The sequence below is a fragment of the Nansenia antarctica genome (assembly GCF_963989245.1).
Source record: "Nansenia antarctica genome assembly, chromosome: 3".
Classification (NCBI taxonomy): domain Eukaryota; kingdom Metazoa; phylum Chordata; class Actinopteri; order Argentiniformes; family Microstomatidae; genus Nansenia; species Nansenia antarctica.
This window is the reverse complement of record NC_137688.1, coordinates 41926601-41946620: the sequence shown is the minus strand read 5'-3', so window position 1 is coordinate 41946620 and position 20020 is coordinate 41926601. Positions and strand designations below refer to the sequence as shown.

At 42.6% G+C, this 20020-nt stretch overlaps 1 protein-coding gene across 7 annotated transcripts in view; it reads left to right on the top strand.

Annotated features, from left to right (window-relative positions):
* Positions 1–1165: 1165 nt before the first annotated feature.
* Positions 1166–20020, top strand: part of msi2b (musashi RNA-binding protein 2b) — a gene marked incomplete at its 3' end in the record, with an annotated part of 208271 nt that continues 189416 nt past the window's right edge. For all 7 annotated transcript variants that reach the window (XM_080525243.1, XM_080525241.1, XM_080525246.1 and 4 more), the window contains exons 1-5: positions 1166–1260; positions 1606–1646; positions 1926–2007; positions 2451–2535; positions 7833–7874. In XM_080525243.1, coding sequence (XP_080381369.1) covers positions 1199–1260; positions 1606–1646; positions 1926–2007; positions 2451–2535; positions 7833–7874 — 312 coding nt within the window. In that variant the 5' untranslated portion in view covers positions 1166–1198. The remainder of the gene's footprint in view (positions 1261–1605; positions 1647–1925; positions 2008–2450; positions 2536–7832; positions 7875–20020) is intronic.

Genomic DNA, 20020 nt, shown 5'->3' with positions numbered 1-20020 from the left:
ATATACTGTGCCAGCACATTTGATCTGTGAGTGAAGAACCAACTGCAAGTGGAGAAATATGTTCTGTTATGAAACTGTGACCCTTAGGTGCCCCTGTGCAGTAAACTAACAGCAGAATATCTCCCAAATACTAGCCAGTGAGGTGAAATGATAACCTTATGCCAATCAGTCAGATTTATGTCACTTAAGCCTGATGTGTGCGGTTCAGGAAATAAACAGCAATCACTGTAGAATAAATTGTGAGCAGTGAGCACCTAGTCCTAATTGGCACAATTTAACACAGCTTTTATAGAATGATGTCATGGCCTTGATATATGATGTACAGTGCATAACAGCACAACAATTTAACTATTCTCATTATATTCAGAACAATGCAGACATTGAGGAAATAAAATAAAAGTTATTTTAAAAATGTTTTAAAACCAATGAGCATATATGCTCCTCACACTGTCTGTCCATCGGTAGGGATCTACCTGGAACAGATATGGGAGGTATTGCAATTTGTTATATTGTATTTACTTTATTGATTATCTGCCTGCTTCCCAATTATGCCTTGGTTATCCACCTACCTACTTCAAAGTCATGGCATTGTATTAGGACAAATGTTTTCTTCCAACGGTTTGTGAGCAAATGATGTATATCTGCTTGTATAACTATTATATTTTAGCAAGCAACAACAACAAGCAATGTACAGAGTATGTGTTCTTTTGTAGCACAACATGTTTGACGTTAGCACACAGTATGACTTTCCATAAAAGTTCTCTATTTGTTGATAGAAATCCCTCTGGTCCACCAAACAAGTGATATACTGTATACTGTATAGAATAATTCTAATGTGATGATTACCACTGTAATTCTTTACTATATCTATCCATGGTTAAAAAAACAACAACTCCCGGTGCACTTAAAGGTGCACTCTGTATCTGTGTACTGGTATATCGATGATGTAAAACTAAATCTGAACAATGGTTACATCTGTATGTGGGCGGGGAATGCTTAATGACGTCAATGGAGTTGGTTAGGTGACGAGCTGCTGCCCCGCCCCGTGTGGGTCAGGGGAGAGGGGGGGGAGCCACGGGCTGAGCTGATCCCACGTGTGACGCTTTTGCATTCCCGGCTCAGTCAGATTCTCGTAGCGGGCTTCGTCTAGCGTTCGTCTGTGTGTGTTCGTTAGTTACTGGCTCTAGTTGGGTTAGATATGGAGGGAGACGGGAGCCAAGCCACATCTGGAAGCCCTAATGATTCGCAACACGACCCGGGGTAAGCCTGCGAACGCCAAAGACACTTTTTAAATGTATATGATTTACTAGTTGTTAGTATAAATATTGAAATGCTTATCAAAGCACTAACATTTTCTGTTGCCTTCCGGGTGCAGTCCTAACTACACCTTTGTTTGGTTATTAGTAAACGGGCCTGCCCCCTTATTCCAGATAGCTGGCTGGGCAAAGCCAACTACAGCTTTTCTTGCTGCTGCTCTCCCTTCGTTTTTGCTCGCTTTTTTGTCGCTGGCTAAGTAGTTAGCTACGGCTAGCCAAGTAGTTAGCTACACGTCAAAATGGCCGATGTGACATCTGGACTCACTTCTGCTATGTTTTCCTCTTACAGTAAAATGTTTATCGGTGGCCTCAGCTGGCAAACTTCACCAGGTAAGAGATGCAGTGTGGCATTGTCGGGTTGTGTTCCGTAGCAGACTGAGGCTGCTCGTGCAACGTATGGTCTGTGTGTGTGTGTGTGTGTGTGTGTGTGTGTGTGTGTGTGTGTGTGTGTGTACACCTCAGTGCGCGCAAGGTTATTTTGATTTCCAATCAATTGAAGTCCTCTATGCGACCCCTATATACAAAGAGAGGCATTAACGTTGTCCACACATCATTCCACATTTGACAGATGATGAAAAATCGACCCGTAATCTCTCTCTTGTTTTGCAGACAGCCTTAGAGACTATTTTAGTAAATTCGGGGAAATCAGAGAATGTATGGTGATGAGGGATCCAACGACAAAACGCTCCAGGTAAATTTACCCCAATGTTTGTGTTTGTTTTTCCACGTCCACGAACGTGATTTTGCGATGTCCTTAAAACGATCAGGCAATATCAGTTAGCATACAGCCATTTATTTCTGTCCTACGTTGCGCTTTTACAACCGATTGACTCAGCGCTCTATACAATTTGACATTGACCAGAGACATTATTGAATAATGTCAGATTCTGGAATATTCCAGGAACTATTTATTTCCCTAATTTTCTGTGCAGGAGTATAGCGATACATCCTTTACATTTAGAAGTTTTTTTTTAATGTGATTATAAAAAGTAACATTTTTGTAGGTTAAGTAACTGACGCACTATTAATCAGCATGGTCAAATATTCGTTACACTTCGTTGCACTTCTCAGTTGATGGGGTGTTTGTCCACCTGACACAGGCTGTTGACAATGTTTCTGTGTTTCTTCCTCCAGGGGATTCGGGTTCGTTACGTTTGCAGGTGCTGCCAGTGTAGATAAAGTCTTAGCTCAGCCACATCACGAATTAGACTCAAAAACGGTATGTTTGCTCTTTTTGTCACTTTAAATGTTTGTGGTATGTCTGCATGACCGACAATCTCATGTTCCATTGTATCTTTTACTTAGTATAGCCACATTATTTTAATTAGTCACTCAAACAGCCACATGCACTTGAAGCCAATAAGCTTGGTAATGAGCCTTGTGTCCCCCTCAATGGCAATCCTTGTTAACCCTTTCTTTACCATAGTGCCAAATGACATAAAGTAATTCTAGCATCATGCATGGCCACCTGCGAAGCTTATTCTCCAAGAACATCTGAGTGTTTTGAGGAGGGGGGGGGTGTGTGAAACAAACATGTTTGTTGTTGAACCTGCCTATTATATAATGCAATTGATATTGTGTATTTGTTTTCTGTGAAAATAAACTGCCCAGCCGTCTTTAGCTCTTAGTATGAACTGGTATGTACATATTTGGCTTTGTTTCATATGCTCAGAAGTTTCTCCAAAATGGCATTAATGACATTTGTGTTGAAAAAATGCAGTTTATTTTATAAATAAATTCATTTTTCTAAATGCACTCCATCTTGAGTTAAGCTTTCATTTCTCACAGTGCCTACTCCTAATTGACTGTGTCATTGTCGAGTATCCACCTGTTTTCTCCTGTCCTCCTGTCTGCATATATTCACTCCCTCACTCACTTAAAACCTGTGGAAGTGCACACATTCTATCAGCCGTTACTTTGACAACCGCTACTTTGAATCACAGACCCAAGATGAACAGAAAGGGGCAGAAAAACATAGTTGATTTGTTGTTGCATGTTTTGATGTCTTCAAAAAAAAGGGCAATTAAAATAGAGCAGTTTTCCGTGGTAGTTGGTCAGACTATGAAAGATTGTATTTAGTATTTATGCTGGGGGAAAAAAATATTATGGCGACCTTGGGTCTTTGATCAGTGTTTGACTCTTAACATGAGTCATGTTACCACACCTTGTTTGGCCTGTCGTCCTGTCATAATCTGTCTTGATTACAACATGAACATTCTAAATGAATTATTTTGTATTAAGAAGTTATTATATATAAGCAACACTGTGTTTGTTAGCCATGTTTACTACAATTCTATAACACATATTCAGAAACGAAACATTTATAGGATGGCTTTTTAGCGGTGATATATTTTGTATTGTCTTTATTTAAGGGAATAGATTTGCCAGGATTAGAATCTAAAAGATGTCACAGTTCAGATAATACGTTTTGGCTACTTTCATGCTCATCTATTTGCTAATGATGATTTAGTTTGGAATTGCCTTGAGGCATGGCTGGTGGATCGCTGTAGAGCACGATAATTGATTGAGTTGAAAGCTATTAGTCAATAAAGTCACGCCGTGCCTGCTCATGTACTTTAAAGCCCCTAGTCTGTGGTGGCTGTGGTTGTTTAGGCCTATGCTCTTAGTCAACCCACCATCAAGAGGGTTTGCTCAAAGGGCTCCTTCTCTAGGAGAGGGGCAGTGGATGGAGACAAGTAGACCCTATGTTGTCCCCTAATACTTACTGGCTAATCTTTACTACAAAATGAGGCTTTTGATACAGATTGTTAGAGTATAAATTCAAACATTGTAAATGTTTACAAGTGCTTCTAAATTCCTTGTACATTCTTATGAATACTTATCTTTTATTCATGAAGCCTTTAAATACATGCATGTTTAATGCTTGTAAATGTTTATCAATGCTGGAATGCTCACTTCCTTATAGTATAGTCACTTTATTTATACATAATTTGTTAATGCTTATTCATGAAAGTTATTAAGTGTTACTGGGACATTTGACTTGGAGATCTCAGCAAAGGGAGCAAGACAGACATACACATTCAGCCACACACACTCTCTCTCTCTCTCTCTCTCTCTCTCTCTCTCTCTCTCTCTCTCTCTCTCTCTCTCTCTCTCTCTCTCTCTCTCTCTCTCTCTATGTACAGTATACAACGTTCAGTGCCTGGTTTATAATTATGTAGAAATAAGGGCACCACTGTGAAGTAAAGTGTTACCTATGTTTATTTTTTGCCTCAAACCGTTTTCTCCCTTCTGTTTCTCTCCATTAGAACGAATCATCAAATTAATTAAATGATCCCTTCTGCCTGAATTTAGTGTTTTTCACAGAGAAGGTCATCCTATCTGTGTCATACATTTCCTTAAGGGTGGATTGACAGTAAGGCAGTCTTCTGTGTTTAGATTAAGGTACCCATGCTACTGGTTGTTAAGTGTAAAAGCACAGAGCTCAAATAAAACAAACTTCTCTGGCTGTGGTTTGGAAGGTGTTTCACTAGTTTCAGTAGATGCAGTGTGATATGAAGGGGAGGTGAGTCTTACCATGACATTGGCAGGTGAGTTTGGAAATTAAATCCAGCAGCATAGACATGGTTTGTCTGCACAAGTAAATCGATGCTGCTGATTTTTAATGGATATGGTATACAGTAATCGGCTTCTCTAACACTGAAAACCTACAATAAGATCTGTGTGTATCACTCTGACTTTCATGTAAATCGTGCATTAAGGTCAATGGGAGATTTGTGCCGAACATTAAGTTACATGCATGGATCATGTAAGGAATTTGGCCGTAACCAACTTAGTCACACTCTGTTATATATATATATATATACACACACACACACACACACACACACACACACACACACACACACACACACACACACACACACATACTTTCAAATAGTGTTCCACCAAACACTATGTAAACATAGGTGCAAATGCATCCCATTACATTAATTTCTTGAAGTTTTGTTTTGTTTCTCATGATAAGAAGCTATACCTCATTTAGTTACAAAGTCAACAAGAAAAAACACAAACAGCAAATCCTTTAGTTTTTTGTGTTATGATAAGGTGTGACAGATCAAGAAGGTATGAATGCTTTTTGTTCAAATTGGTCTAGGTATATTTCATTCATTGACACTTCTGGAAAGGTTAGTCTGTATTTTATTCTTCGCAGTAATGTTAGCCCCCATTCTGCAGAACCTCCACTACTCAAGTCTGACAGTCACCTTTCTCAGTTACTTTGTCAGTGGTTCCTCATAGTTCATACAGCACCTTAAAGGTAGACGCTGGGATATGATGCTATAGCCAAACGAGCAGGACGACCCTGGCAGAGTAAAAAAAAAACTGAGATTCATCACACTGGAGAATAGAGCATGTTGCGTCAGTGAAAAATCCAAAATAAAATAAAAAATCCTAACTAAAGACATTTCAGAGAAGGGAGGTCAAGATTATACTTGAGTTGAATGCGATTGGGGCATGTTCTCTGCCATCTTCTGTCTGAGGGCAGTGAAATGACTGAAAAAGAACTTTGCTACAATATCTTCGATGAAGGTTGCTGTTTGACGGGTGTGACGTCATATCCCAGAGCCTACCATTGATGTCTGATTGTTCTGGTAGGAGAACACAGTTTCACGTTGATGTTTTTATCACATATTGCATGTCGAATACTCCAGCCAGAAATATTTCACATTCACTCAATTGAGTTCTTGACATACAGTAGGCCTACCAGTCAAAGGGTACTGTAGAAATGAATTTGTGGTGCATATTACTCTATATGTTGACAATAATGTCTGTTGATGTCATTTTATACATGTCTGTAATCTCAAGTAGACATAACACTTTTCTGGCTAAAACACTTTCCGTTCTGCTGATGCCTTCAGACTGACAAGCTGAATTCACTTTCCACAAGGGTCTATTTTTGTCAGTCGTATAGTGAAAAAGCTCTTTCCCAGTTATATTTTCCTGGTTTTATGTGAATTGACAACCCCTAAAAAAAACCATACTTCATGCACAATATTCCACCTAATGTTCTCTCCCCCACCCACAGTGATGTGGCCTTAAGACAGAAATGTGAAAGGGACAATCCTTTTGTTCACTGGAGTGCTTTTACTAGGGCTGCATTCAACCTTCCATCCAAGTGTCAAATATGTGATGAATTACTAGGCAGCCGTAATGCACTGTCCCACATAAAGGGAATACATTGAATCTTTTTGAAATAATATGGAATGGTTTATCAATGAAAATGCAATGTTATTTTTGCAAAATCCCCATCATATGACTGTTTGTGTTTTATGAATTGATTCACACATGTTCTCATTCCTTTTATTTGTTGTTGATGTAGTATGTCATCTGTCCCAATTTGACATTGACCACATTTAGATTGAGAGCTATGTTTGACTGTTTTGATATGGTATAAATCCACCATTCCATCCATCCATCATTACCATTGCGAAGTAAGCTGAGGAGAATACAAAAATCCAATGCTTTTTTTTTCTTTCATGGAGAGTGGAATCCCTCTCCCTCTGCTGTATTTCTTATTTATTCAGATAGTGGGAAAGTCAGAGTTTGATGGAGACACAGGGTGGAAAGTGGCAATGGCTGCACCTGAACCGGCGTTGCCAAGGAGGTGATACGAGTCGACAGACTGAAGAACTATGGAACGCTCTATGGAACCTTTTTTAGAATGTTGAATATTGTATTTAATCTGAACTCATGTGCCAATAAACATTTGCCAGCAGAACTCCTGAATCGAATCTAATCATAAAATACTTTATTTTCCTTGAAAACATAAAGGCATGCAGGGAAGCAGCCTCGCATGAGAAGTATTGGAAATCCATAATACTGAATGTTCATAAAGAGGCTATGACTCTGGGTAGCCTAATTTGGTTTTAAGTAAAAAGGACGTGTTCCATACAGGACAACACATGAGTGCCTTGAATATTGTAGCGTTAAGAGTGCATTATTATAATATTTTGAATGGACTCATAATTCAGACATATTTATATACTCACATTGAAGAATAGTACTATACAAACAACTTGACAGTCTGTAATCCATCAGTCAAATGTAAATGTTTAGTGCTTTCGTCAAATGTATTTGTCATACTTGCCAACCTGTGCCGAAATGCAAATTATGTGTTTGCTTCTTCAGTACACTAAATCATTACTGTGTGTTATTGAGTCATTTGCAGCTACGCTATGTACTGTAGTAATGCAGGGCTGTGTTGGAATGGACCTTGGGCAAAATTGTATCTTTGCTTTTAATGAGTCAGCTTAATGTAACTATTGATTAACCTATGTGGAGAAGCTGTGAAATTACGCATTACCATGGGTCCTCAAACCCAGACCTCCAAGTCAACTGGTTTGGTTCTCTCTGGTAGTTAATTGATTGATTAATGTCATTGATTGGCCAGAGAGTCCACTTACCTGGTGTGCTTTTACTCTGTTTGAATTATGCTGAATTTTTAACACTTTTCTCCTATCCTTCTCTCTTTTCCCTTTTCTTTATGTTTGCCAGATTGATCCTAAAGTTGCCTTCCCTAGACGTGCCCAACCCAAGGTAAGAGGACACTTTTTGTAATTTTTTATTCATTTATTTTGTACATACTAGACCTCTCTTAATACATTAACCCTAACTTTCATTGTCATTTAATGTATTTATTTTATTTTATTTTAATTAATTTAATTATTTCATTCTATTAATTTCATCGATTTTATTTATCTAATTATTTTTGTTTGGTTTATTTTCCCTTCTTATGATAGTGGTGCCGTTGTCAAGTCAGGCAAGCCTGTTCTGGGGATGGCACAGGCAGGCTAGGCTGGTCTGGAGCTTCGTAGACTATAGTATTGTCACGTTAGGGTCTGATTCTTTCTAAGGGGGCACTCCTCTCTCACAACAACTGCCTGTTTAGAAACCTTTCACCAAAGTGACAGAATTTCCCCTGGTCGGCCGCCTCTAAAGACTTGACTGCATTTTATTGAATGAGTATCGCATCGCATTGTAGTTGTTCACACAGTGTTTTTCCCTCAAAGACGCTGAGATTGATTGTGGAATTTCCCTCTTTTTGGGTGATACAAAGAGAAGCATTGTTAGCTCGTAGTTCAGGTTTCAAACAGAGAATTGGCCGAGTGGGAGCTTTCAAAGCCAAAGCACATGCTCTCTTAAGAGGTATCGCTGTCGAACTGAGAACCAGCAAGGGATGTGTTCCACGATACAGTTTCTCTTCTCCCCGTGTATTATTTTCTTTGAATTCTCTTGCTCATGTCGATCCGAGGGTTTCAACAGAACAGCAATAACTGACAGAAATCACTCTGAAGGCCTATCTAGCTTGTGTGCATACCTTGTTCGATGTGCAAGTAGTTGTTATACCAAGCTTTCGATATGTATCTGTTTGGTGGGCTGTGTTATGCAAAACATTTTTTTATTTTTTATTTTTATGAGTCAAGGACTTTTTCAACAATAAAGACACACTATGCTTAGTCTAGGAAAACCCCCCAATGTGTATCTCTTAAAAAGAAGAGCAATGTTGCAGTAAAGGAATGTGAAGGTTAAACCACACCACCAGTACCTGGTGTTAAAGGACAGCTCATTAGCTAGGGAACTATTTGTTTTAGTGGAGAGCTGCTTTTGAAATATATTACTACTAATAGGGTTTAGCCAGACCTTCTTTTTGGGGGTTTGAAGGTGGAGTGCAAACTGGTTGCTGTATTACCACTCTAAGACTGCCTTTTGGGCATGTCAATTGGAGGAAGGCATGTATTTAATGGTCAGGCCCTCAGCTCAACTTGCTTTGCTCTGTGTTGGTCAGTAAAACCTTTTCTCTTGGCCCATGTTGAATTTCCCAGTCGAGATTAGTCTTACCACTACCCAGACGACGCTGTCGGCTGTAAGCTTACCAGGTGTCCCAGTTGTGTGTGTGTGTGCGTGTGTGCTCGTGCTCGTGCTCGTGTGCGCATGCATGTGCATGTGCAAGTGCGCACGTGTGTGTGTCAGCACGTGCGCGCGAGAGAGTGAACCAGGCGTCTCTAGCCCTTTAAGGCCATACAGGCCCTCCTGGCTGGCTCTCCTGCTGACCTAAGGCACTGTTTCCTACTCTTCAATTTGAGAATGGCTCCGAGGGTGGCAGGTGTCCACAGTCCCACTTGTCCAGCTAATTGAAATGAAGAACTTTCCCCGGCTCCATCCAGAGTGGACAATCACTGGAGGAGAAATGACGCACTCACTCCTCGTCCACTTCCCCACACACACATGCCAGCTACTCTGGTCCAAGCAGCGCAGGCAGGCAGGCAGGCAGGCAGGCAGGCAGGCCGCAGCGCAAGGCCCCGGGCCTAATGCTGTTTCCTGGCTCGCTCGGCACACTGGCTCTTAGATGAATGGGGGCATTAAATCATGCAGTTCTCAGCAGCAGTTAGAACACAGCCGCTAGGTGTTCTCTTTGTGTTAAGCAAACCACCCAATAATAACGTTTTATGCAAATATAGGACTACCGTACCTTTGCCTCCAATCATGTGGCATTATGCTTGTGGCGCCATATTTGGAGGGCATACGTTGAATAGGACTAAAACAAGCATCTGTCGTGCTCTGCCTGGCTCTCTGTATTGTGATTTTTTTGCCCTCATGGAAAAGAGAGAAAGGAGACATGTAGACAGTAAATGTTGACGGAACTTGAGAAGAATCTAGAATCGTTACAGTTGTTGTTGTTGTTGTTGTTGTTGTTAATGCTGTTGTTTTTTCACTCTGCTTATCCCAACATGACTGTAATTGATACTGGGAGTATGGCCACCTTGCTAGTGAGATGGATCCTTGAAGCCAAAGAGGCGGGACAATTAGCATTTTTTGGTAATACTGCTTACATTGGGCCAATGAAAGTGAATGAGTAATGCACAGCAAATGGTCCTCCGAGGGGACTTTTGTAAAGAAACTGGCTAATTATCTTAATGATGTCATAAAATGCATTTGTTTTCTAATTAACCTGAGGCCATACAAACGTTTATAAAACAATACAATTGTTTTGTGGATTTCATTTCCAGAAAAGTGAGACGAGCGAACAGAAGAAAACTATCTATAAACCTGAAAAGCATGAGAAATATTGTATGTTACATTTCACTCTGATTATTAAATACATTAACATTCATGATCATCCCCTAGGTGAGATCTCAGCTTAAGATCTTAGATGTTTTGGTTATGGAAAGGTGAGACAGTTGTAATTACCTCATTATGCTATTTATAAGTCCCATTTATTAAAATCCAGTGGTAGGTCTATACATTATTTGAAATTACTGTGAAAATTATAGACTGTGGCTTTAATGAAAAAATGCTGCTATTTAAAGCTTGGTCATGTTTGACCTGAATCTTATAAAGTATATTCAATTGTAGCCTAATGATGAAATAACTTGCCCTTCTGTCTTTCCTAAAATGTATAACTGCCCCTTTAATACCTCAGTCAGACCTCAGCTAGTTAGTCTGTCTATCTAGCGTTAAACATACTAACACAGCTATAAATCTAGTCTAAAAATATTAGATCCGTAGCGTGAGGTGGCTTGATGTACAAGTACTGGACACACATGACGCTGGTATGTTGCAGGGTCTTACCCCCAATCCAACCCTTAATGCTGAGTGCCAAGCAGGGAGGCATCGGGTACAATTTTTATAGTCTTTGGTATGACTCGGCCGGGGATCGAAATCACGATCTCCCAATCTCAGGGCAGACACTCTAAATGCAAGGCCACTGAGCTGGTTAACTCTGAGATTACTAACTTTGAATTCTCTTCCTGGCTCCACCAAAAAATAGTAACTAGAAATAAAAATCTTCTTCTATTTTCATTTGGGGGCTATAAGCAATCGTCTACTTTGCCCATGCTTTGGCTATCAAAAATAATAACAAGCTAGTTATTTTGAGAGAATACTCTGGGTATGAACATTGTTTTGTTTGGAGTTTGGATTGAAAGGCTGTCGTCTAAACAAGTGCTTACTCTCCTCTCCCTGTCTATGGAAGTACCACTGGTATTCCCAGTCAAGATGTAAGATGTTTTCCTCTGTGCCCCTTAGACGAACAAGCAGTCATGTTGTATAATGTATTGGAGAGCTGTCAACAAAAAAAGGAATGAACCTGAAAAAATAGTTTCAGACGTATTGTTTGAAATCTTGACTTCAAGTTTATCATGATTGTAAATGCCTGTTGTTCTGGTTTCATTCATTCATTCAACTTCTGATTTTGCTAATAGAAAACCTATAGAAGTTCCTATCCCCTGTTCATGATGTGTAGGTTCAAGGAGCGTGGTTACACTCTCATCCTGTGACTGGATATCACAGACAATGCCCCCACGAAGTCAGCCAGGATGAGACCAATAAATAGCTATTATTTACCAAAGAAAATCAACAATGAATGACTACCTAACAGTAGGCTCGTGAGAAATTTGAGAGAAAGAGAAAGAGAGAGAGAGAGAGAGAATGATGGAGAGAGACAGAATGAGGGAGAGAGAGGGGAAAAAGAAAAAAAGGTTGAGCGCACAGCATAATGGGACCCTTCAGTTCCCCCCGCTAACACTCCCTGAGTGGAGACGCTTTGGCATTTACTGCCATGAGAACTGTCAAAACAATGCCTCCGTGGGCGCTGCTCCCTCTCTATGCCCAGCATCCCTCATCCACCCCTGCCTCCCCACCTCAACACACCACCTTTATGTGTGTGTGTTGTGTGTGTGTTGTGTGTGTGTGTGTGTGTGTGTATGTGTGTGTGTATGTGTGTGTGTGTGTGTGTGTGTTGTGTGTGTATGTGTGTGTGTGTGTGTGTGTGTGTTGTGTGTGTGTGTTGTGTGTGTGTATGTGTGTGTGTATGTGTGTGTGTGTGTGTGTGTGTGTTGTGTGTTGTGTGTGTGTGTATGTGTGTGTGTGTGTATGTGTGTGTGTTGTGTGTGTGTGTTGTGTGTGTGTTGTGTGTGTGTATGTGTGTGTGTATGTGTGTGTGTGTGTGTTGTGTGTTGTGTGTTGTGTGTGTGTGTGTATGTGTATGTGTGTGTGTGTGTTGTGTGTGTGTGTGTGTGTGAGAGAGTGTGAGTGAGTGAGTGAGAGTGTATGTGCGTGCACGAGCATGCAAGTGCAATTACATGTAATTTTCCCTTTCGCCTGGTGTTGTGTTATGAAGGCACCTTGCACCTGTGTACAGAAAATGTTCAGGGGAGGGGGCAGGAGGGGAGGTTGCAGTGTGAAAACTCCTGGCCAAGTTTCTAATAAAGTCCAAAGGTAAGGCTGTGTGAAGTGCTAAACCCACTTTACCCCAACCCCCCCCCCCCCCCCCCCCCCCCCCCCCACACACACACACACACACACACACTGTGGATGCTCGGCCCTCTCCAGGAGAGAGGCACTGGTCTAACAGCCCACTTCCCACTCCCCTGTGTGGCCTAGCACTCCGACACCAATTAAGAACCCAGCAAACCTCAGCTCAGTCCCATTCAATCTGCTCACTCTCTCTTTCTCAGACTCCCCCTTCCCTCCGTTGCAGTTTCAGTCCTTGTGTTCCGTTGACGGCTTGGCAAAACTGTTCCTCTTTTTTCTTCTTCTCCTTCTTCAATTTGCAGTAGGTGCTATTTTTTTGGTGTGTTTGAGTATATAATTAGACGAAAAGGATTAAGTTAACCTGACGCACTATTCTTTGCTGTTTGGAGGTTCTTGATGTACACACAGAAGAAAATGCTATCACCAACCAGTTGTTATGGAAAAGACGTGCTGTATGTCTTTTTTTAAACAGCATGGCTTAAACTCAAGGTTTGGCTCTCACACAGGATGCGAAACAACATGAACTTCTATTTTGTTATCGATTAATCTTATCGATTTGTCTAAACAATTAATTTACAAAGAAAAACATGTTTTTGAATGAGATGATGATGATTATTATTATTATTATTATTATTATATTGATATATACATTTTCCAAATGCATTAAAGTGTGGGTAGTTGTAATGCCATCATTCAGTGGTCACATACTATATTTTATATTGAAATTGTACCCATTGATAATATGACAGTTCATCATGACACAATCAATTGATTAATGCCTGTAAATGTAGAGTGTGGATGTCTACAATACAGGTAAGGGTCAAGGCCTCTACATGCTTCTCCGTCACTTGTGTAGTAGGTGGTTTGCGCTGTGCAACACTGTCGCAAGCACTCTATTAATTCAAACTTCTACCTTGGTGGTACCCACAGTGGTCTCATGTTCTGTAGATAAAACACACATGTTTGGCTTTCATATTACCCATTACATAATTAATGGTTGAGAACAGCTGCAGTAAAAGTAGGGTAGCAGAAGTGGCTAGTGAACAAACAAAGCTAACTAACTCGCTAGGAAACAAAGGCTGCCTGTATCTAGATATGTACCAACTTAAAACTGCTACCATCCCTGTCTCTCTTCTTTATACTGCTCTTTCACTGACAACAACCTGCTGTTTTTGTAATTTTGTACGATTTGTCTTGATATTGGGATTAAACTCTGTGGGGTGTGCGTCAGAGCCATTACTTACCAGCAATGTAACAAGTTAGGGTATTTATCTTATACTTTCTAGGCTATAGGCTAAGAATGACAGCATTTTCATAATTTCTTCCTCGATTTCTGGCTTGAAGGACTCACTGGCTTGAAGAACTCACTGGCCCGGTGGGTTTGTAAACCCTGTCGGGCCATCAGCTTGTGTTACTGTGAAGCCCTGCATGATGCCTTGTCAAGGGCAGAGTTGTCCAGGCATACGGTATATAGCCACTAGGTCGTGTGACAGTATGTTAGGCCACGCTGTCTTATCCATGTCATCCTCTTTCATCTGTGGCTGTTTCCTTTTTGTTAATGCTATCCCATTTATTCGTTTACACATTTGACAGGGTCTGGTGAAAAAGTTCTGATGTAGGGCAAGGTCATTTTTCAAACTTTTTCTTAGATTATGAATGTAAACTTTAAAATGATGTGTCATACATTGAAATCTGAAAATAGTTGAAGAAGATATGCTAATTTGAATGTTGGTACACCTCAAACGGAGAATGGGAGAAACCCACTCTGAGTCAAAACACACGCAAAACAGCTGCTAGTAGCTAGCAGATAAGAAGGCACATCACTACTTTCTTAATATGAAGAAAAAGGGAAAACAAATGTTCTTTCTTAAAAATACGCTTTTTGGTCATTTGAGTGGCTTGATGCGGACCTTTTCACCAGTCCGTGTCATATATAGTATACATACCTATTTGTTCCTCTTTATGCAACAGTGGATTCCATTACGCCTCCATGTATTTTATTCAGTCTACTTTGAATGCACTACGTATCAGTCAACATCAACTTCTTAATCCATTGTTCTAACTGCACTCATCCTAACCCCTCTCCTATCAACTCATCCTCAACAACTTCATCCTCGAGCATCAATGTTTCTGGTTCTCCACACAAAATGGATTGAACATCGGTGCTTAATTTTTGACTCCAAACTTGACTCACACAAATATATGGTTTGAAAATGTGTGCTTTACTTTTGACTCCAAACTTGACTCGGAGGCATGCTGCTGTCAGACTTCAAACCCCTGTCAAGGTAGAGACAGGTTATTATAGTGTGACAAACTGGGTTTGGAGCATCCAGCAGTTGTTCTCATTTTTATTTGGGTGGGGGGGGGGGTCTCGCTCCCATAGTGGATGTCTGCCAGAGAAGGAGCTGTGTAGGAGACAGCAGACGGCACTCCAGTCCTCTCTGCTCCCTCTCTCTTTGATGCCGCCCTTCTGTCATGTGTCATAGGCAGTGCAATCACTGTCGTGATTTTGGTGTGTGTGTGTATGTCTGTGCGCGCCCACTCACAAGTGAGAGGTTAGGGGCCACTTGTTCCCTCTCCCTCTCCTGAGTGTACTCCTGTACATCACTTCTTTGAGAAGCTGACTACTTTGTTTTATCAGTTTGTTCTGTGGGGATTTTGAACCGTGAATGTGAACAATGATGGACATCTTCTTAAGGGCTTTTGTTCTCCTGATTCATAGAGTGTAAGAGCTCTCAGTCTCTCTTTGTTCCCGAGTGATTTGTGAATTAGAATATGGAGACATGCATGACATTCATGAAGTGGTATTATCTAGTCTTCTTTCAGTTGTGTTGATAAAGATAAATAAATCGTATTTTCACAACGCAAGGACAGTTTGATCAAACTCCTCAAATATATTGTTCATAGTAAACGGGACAGTGAATATGACAAACTCAGCCAGTAGGCAAGATGTCCAGGAGGCGAGGCATTGCTAATGACACAATGCGCTAGTGCGTGAGCAGATGCTCACGGCTGTTCTCGCTCTGTAACCAGTCAACAGTAGCGAGTCTGACTCCTATGGTGCTCCCCGTTGCCCATTGTCGGGCACTGTACGTGGAGAGCCAATCAGTCCAATCAGTCAGGTTTTTGTGTTTGCCACAGAGAGCAGCACAAATAATGAGAGCTGACCCGCGGTGCCGCGGCGCGCCGGTGTCCTTGCCTGCCGACTGTCCTTCAATGGGCTGCAGTGCTGCGCTGCACTGTGCTGTGCTGTTCTGCGCTTCGGGGCCCTTCCTGGAATGCTCCTCTCCTCTCTTCTCCTCTCTCACCACTTCGGACAATGGCCACTTTCTTCATCATTCTTAACCTCTCCACCTCTCTCTCTCTCTTTGTCTGTCCAACTCTCTCTCTCTTTGTCTGTCCAACTCTCTCTCTCTATCTCTCTCTCTCTCTCTGTCTGTCTCTCTGTCTGTTTCTCTCCCTCTCTATCTCTGCCCCTCCCAGTCCTTCCTAGCCTCTGTCTGTGGCAGGCTTTATTCCTGGGCTGCAGTGTTTGGTGTCGTGCCTTTCGTACCCTGTCTCTCTCTCTCTGTCTCATTGGTCCTGAACGTAGCTCATGATGGACAGCCTCTAACTGTCAACGCCTGACCCCCACCGACTCTGCCTCCTCCTTCCTTATTCTCCCTCTCTCTCTCTCTCTCTCTCTCTCTCTCTCTCTCTCTCTCTTTCTCTCTCGCTCCCGCACTCACACTCTTGCTCTGCCTCTCTCTCTTGCTATCTCCCCCCCCCCCTCCTCCACACACTCTCCCTCTCTCCCACTTACACATATACACATTCTCACCTATGCACACACTCTCTCTCCATATCACACACACACACGCACACGCACACACACACACACACGCACATGCACTCTCCGCCTGCCTGTCTCTCTCTCCTTCTCGTTTGCTCCAGCTTTTTTCCTACAGCATGATAAATCTGATGCTAAATTTAGAGGCCGTTTTTCTCGAGCAGTGAGGGATTACTGGCACAGAGAGAGGGAGGGAGAGAGAGAGACAGTGAGAGAGGGAGAGAGAGAGAGAGAGAGACAGAGAGAGGGAAAGGCAGTGAGAATGAGAGAGAGAGAGAGACAGAGAGAGAGGGAAAGGCAGTAAGAATGAGAGAGAGAGAGAGAGAGAGACAGACAGAGAGAGAGGGAAAGGCAGTGAGAATGAGATAGAGAGAGAGAGAGACAGAGAGAGAGAGAGAGAGAGAGAGAGAGAGAGAGAGAGAGAGAAAGAGGGAGGGGGGAGACAGTGAGGGAGAGAGCGAGAGAGGCAGTGAGAGTGAAAGACAGAGAGATGGAGGGGGACGACAATGAGGAGGACAGTGAGTGGAAGAGTGGCAGGCTTTCTCTCTCCACCAGGCCCATTAGGAGGAGCTCCCAGCCAAGCCCTCCTCTCCTCTCTCTGTTTCCTTGCTGCCTTTGTTTGTTTAGATTTACACGTGTAGTCCTGTCAAATCTAATTGTCCTATCTAGTACATGGTCTCCCTCTATCAGTCATCCCGATAAGAGCTCCTCGTAGCTTTTCAAATGTCTAGTTAGGGAGCTCCTAGGGAGTGGCAGGGGTCAATGAGTCGTCAGCCTATTTGTTGAGCCTATTACTTTATCATTAGGTGTGACATTTACGTACATTCATAAAAAAAAAAACAGCCACGTTCAATCACTTGATTTCGCTACCTCGAGGGAGGGACCGAGAATTGGAACAGTTCTCATGTTCGTGGCTTCTTTGTTTCTGTTGGTTCAGCTGCAGTAGGTTTGGAATGGGCCCTGAAATATGCATAGGTCACCCTCCCAGAGGTCACCCAGAGGTCACCCTCCCATGCAGCTGTAACTAAAACCAAACCTCTGATGAGAATTCCCTCTGACAGTCCTTTCAGGACAGACTCTTACCCTTTTAGGATACGATTTGACTGCTTAGCCTAGTAGCCGATGCCCTGTTATGATCATACTTATATGATAACGTAAAATGATCCTGTGACTGCACATCAGGTTTATCTATCTGCTACGGTATTGATTGACTATGGATTGTCGCTGGTATTGACTGTGTTCAAATACCATATGTGTTGTTCCATGGGATACACACAACTGTTTTAGTACGGTTGGCGTACTCACACCAACAGGTTAACCTGTCTTTATACCTGCTTGTTAAGGCTCTTCCGGGCCAGTCTAGACTTCCTCACTTGGCATAGAGGGTGTGTCAGAGACTTCATCCACCAATTTGTCCTCAAGTCTTAGCTCGATATGACTGCGATGCTGCCATAGGTTGTACAGTTGCTTGGTCCCTCTCTCTCTCTCTCTCTCTCTCTCTCTCTCTCTCTCTCTCTCTCTCTCTCTCTCTCTCTCTCTCTCTCTCTCTCTCTCTCCTCCTCCTCCTCAGATGTTGTTAGCAGGCCTCTGTCACCAGGCGGAGGCGCACAGATGCCGCGGAGGTCTTTAGGTCCTGGACAGTAATGATGTGTTTCAGCCATGACGACGTGGGGGAGGACAGACCTGTAACGGGGTCCTGGCCTCTCACAGATGTTGATGCATACGCTTAATTTATAGCCACAATGCCCGCTGCCAAGTCTCTCTCTCTCTCTCTCTCTCACTACCTCCCTCACTCCCCGGTCTTCGACAAATGGCCCCACACTGTTACCCACTCAATCACCATCCCTTTCCTCAGGATAACAAATGCTGTTCAGTATAATTAGTTACCGCAAAGATAAATAGCGCAATTACCTACGAGATGCAACAACAGTTAAGGTGCCTTTAACTGAAGGCAGGCAAGAAGAGGGGCTCTTAAAGAAGGCAACCACCATTAGGTGAAACTCAAGATCTGTTGCTTCTGATTGACAGTTTCGGATGCAGTTTGTCTCAAGCAAAGTCAAAAAGTGGACTGTACAGATCTGCTTGGGGGACATAATCTTTCAATCTCACAGCGTGTTGATGGCTGACGTGTTAGACCTCATTGAGACGTCATTGAGGTGTGTGTCTAGCTTTGTACACACAGGTTGCCCCATCCCTGACTTCACATTGTAAATCCAAACAGGACGGGGATGTGATCTAAAACATATGTAGTGAGGTGTTTAACGTGTTGATAGAGGGGTGTCTCTGAGTCTGACCGTGGCCGTCTGTCTGTCATCAACAGTCATCATTTCTCCCTCAGTATCTTTCCCCCAGAGGCCCATCCTACCACAGGCTCCGCCTCTCAATGCTGCCACATTCACTGTACTTCCTCAATCTCCTCTCCTCAGTCCTCACTTTATACTTCTGCTTCTCACTGATGAAAAGCACACACAGGCCTAATGCTTAGCCTACTATCTAATGTAACAGAGGTGGTTCAGTGACCACGCTGCTATAATGACTAACCTTACCTGAGATGTGAAGACATTTGTTACCTAATGCCTAGGCTTTAACTAAGCGGGGTCTTTCACATGGATGACCCGGGTTTGAAATCCTGAAATCCTGCACCCTTATGAAACTAACTTTCAAATCCTACTCACCTCGTGTCCGTGTTTCGTGTTTCAGTCAGATAGCTTTATTTGACCGTTGCATGTTCCTAAGGCCTGTCACACACACACACACACACACACACACACACACGCACACACACACACACACACACACACACACACACACACACACACACACACACACACCACACACAGACACACACACACACACACACACACACACACACACACATACACACACACATACACACACACACACACACACACACACACACACACACACACACACACACACCGTCCCTCAGAAAGCCTGGGGGGGCCTTCGGAGCCGGTTTGCCTTGATCCGACTATACCACTGTAATCAGCCTCCAAGAGAGCAGGCAGAGAGAGAGGGAGGGTGAGAGGGATGAAGTGGAGAGAGGGAAATGGAGTAGGGAGAGAGGGAGGAGAAAGAGAGAGAGGAGAAAGAGACAGAGAGAGAGAGAGCACTTTCACTGCTGCAACCACTCCCCTCCCCAAACACTTCTCTCCATCAAAGACAAGAAATGCAATTAAAGTCATAAGCCACACAAGGGGGGGCGAGTGACGGCAGGAAACAATAGGCTTTACCCAGAGTGCTGTGGGCCCGTAGGAGTAAAATGTCAACTCCCTGTGGTGCCGAGAGGTTATGTACAGCCAGGCCTGCCTGGGCTGAGTTGCTATGGCACTGGGTGAGATCAGCATGTTCCACCTTTTCTAGCAGACTGGGCAAGAGACCAGGAGAAGGAGAGTAGGACAGTAGTCTATAGGTGCCACAAAGGACAGCCGTTTGACCCCTCTCTAGGAGCTAGGACCTGGCGTAGAGTCAATGCTGTACTGTATGGGGATTAGCTTCAGCCAGGTAAAATATATGACGGTTCTATTCATAGTGATTTCATCATGAAAATAGTTTTTATTACAGTGTTGAGCTACAGATG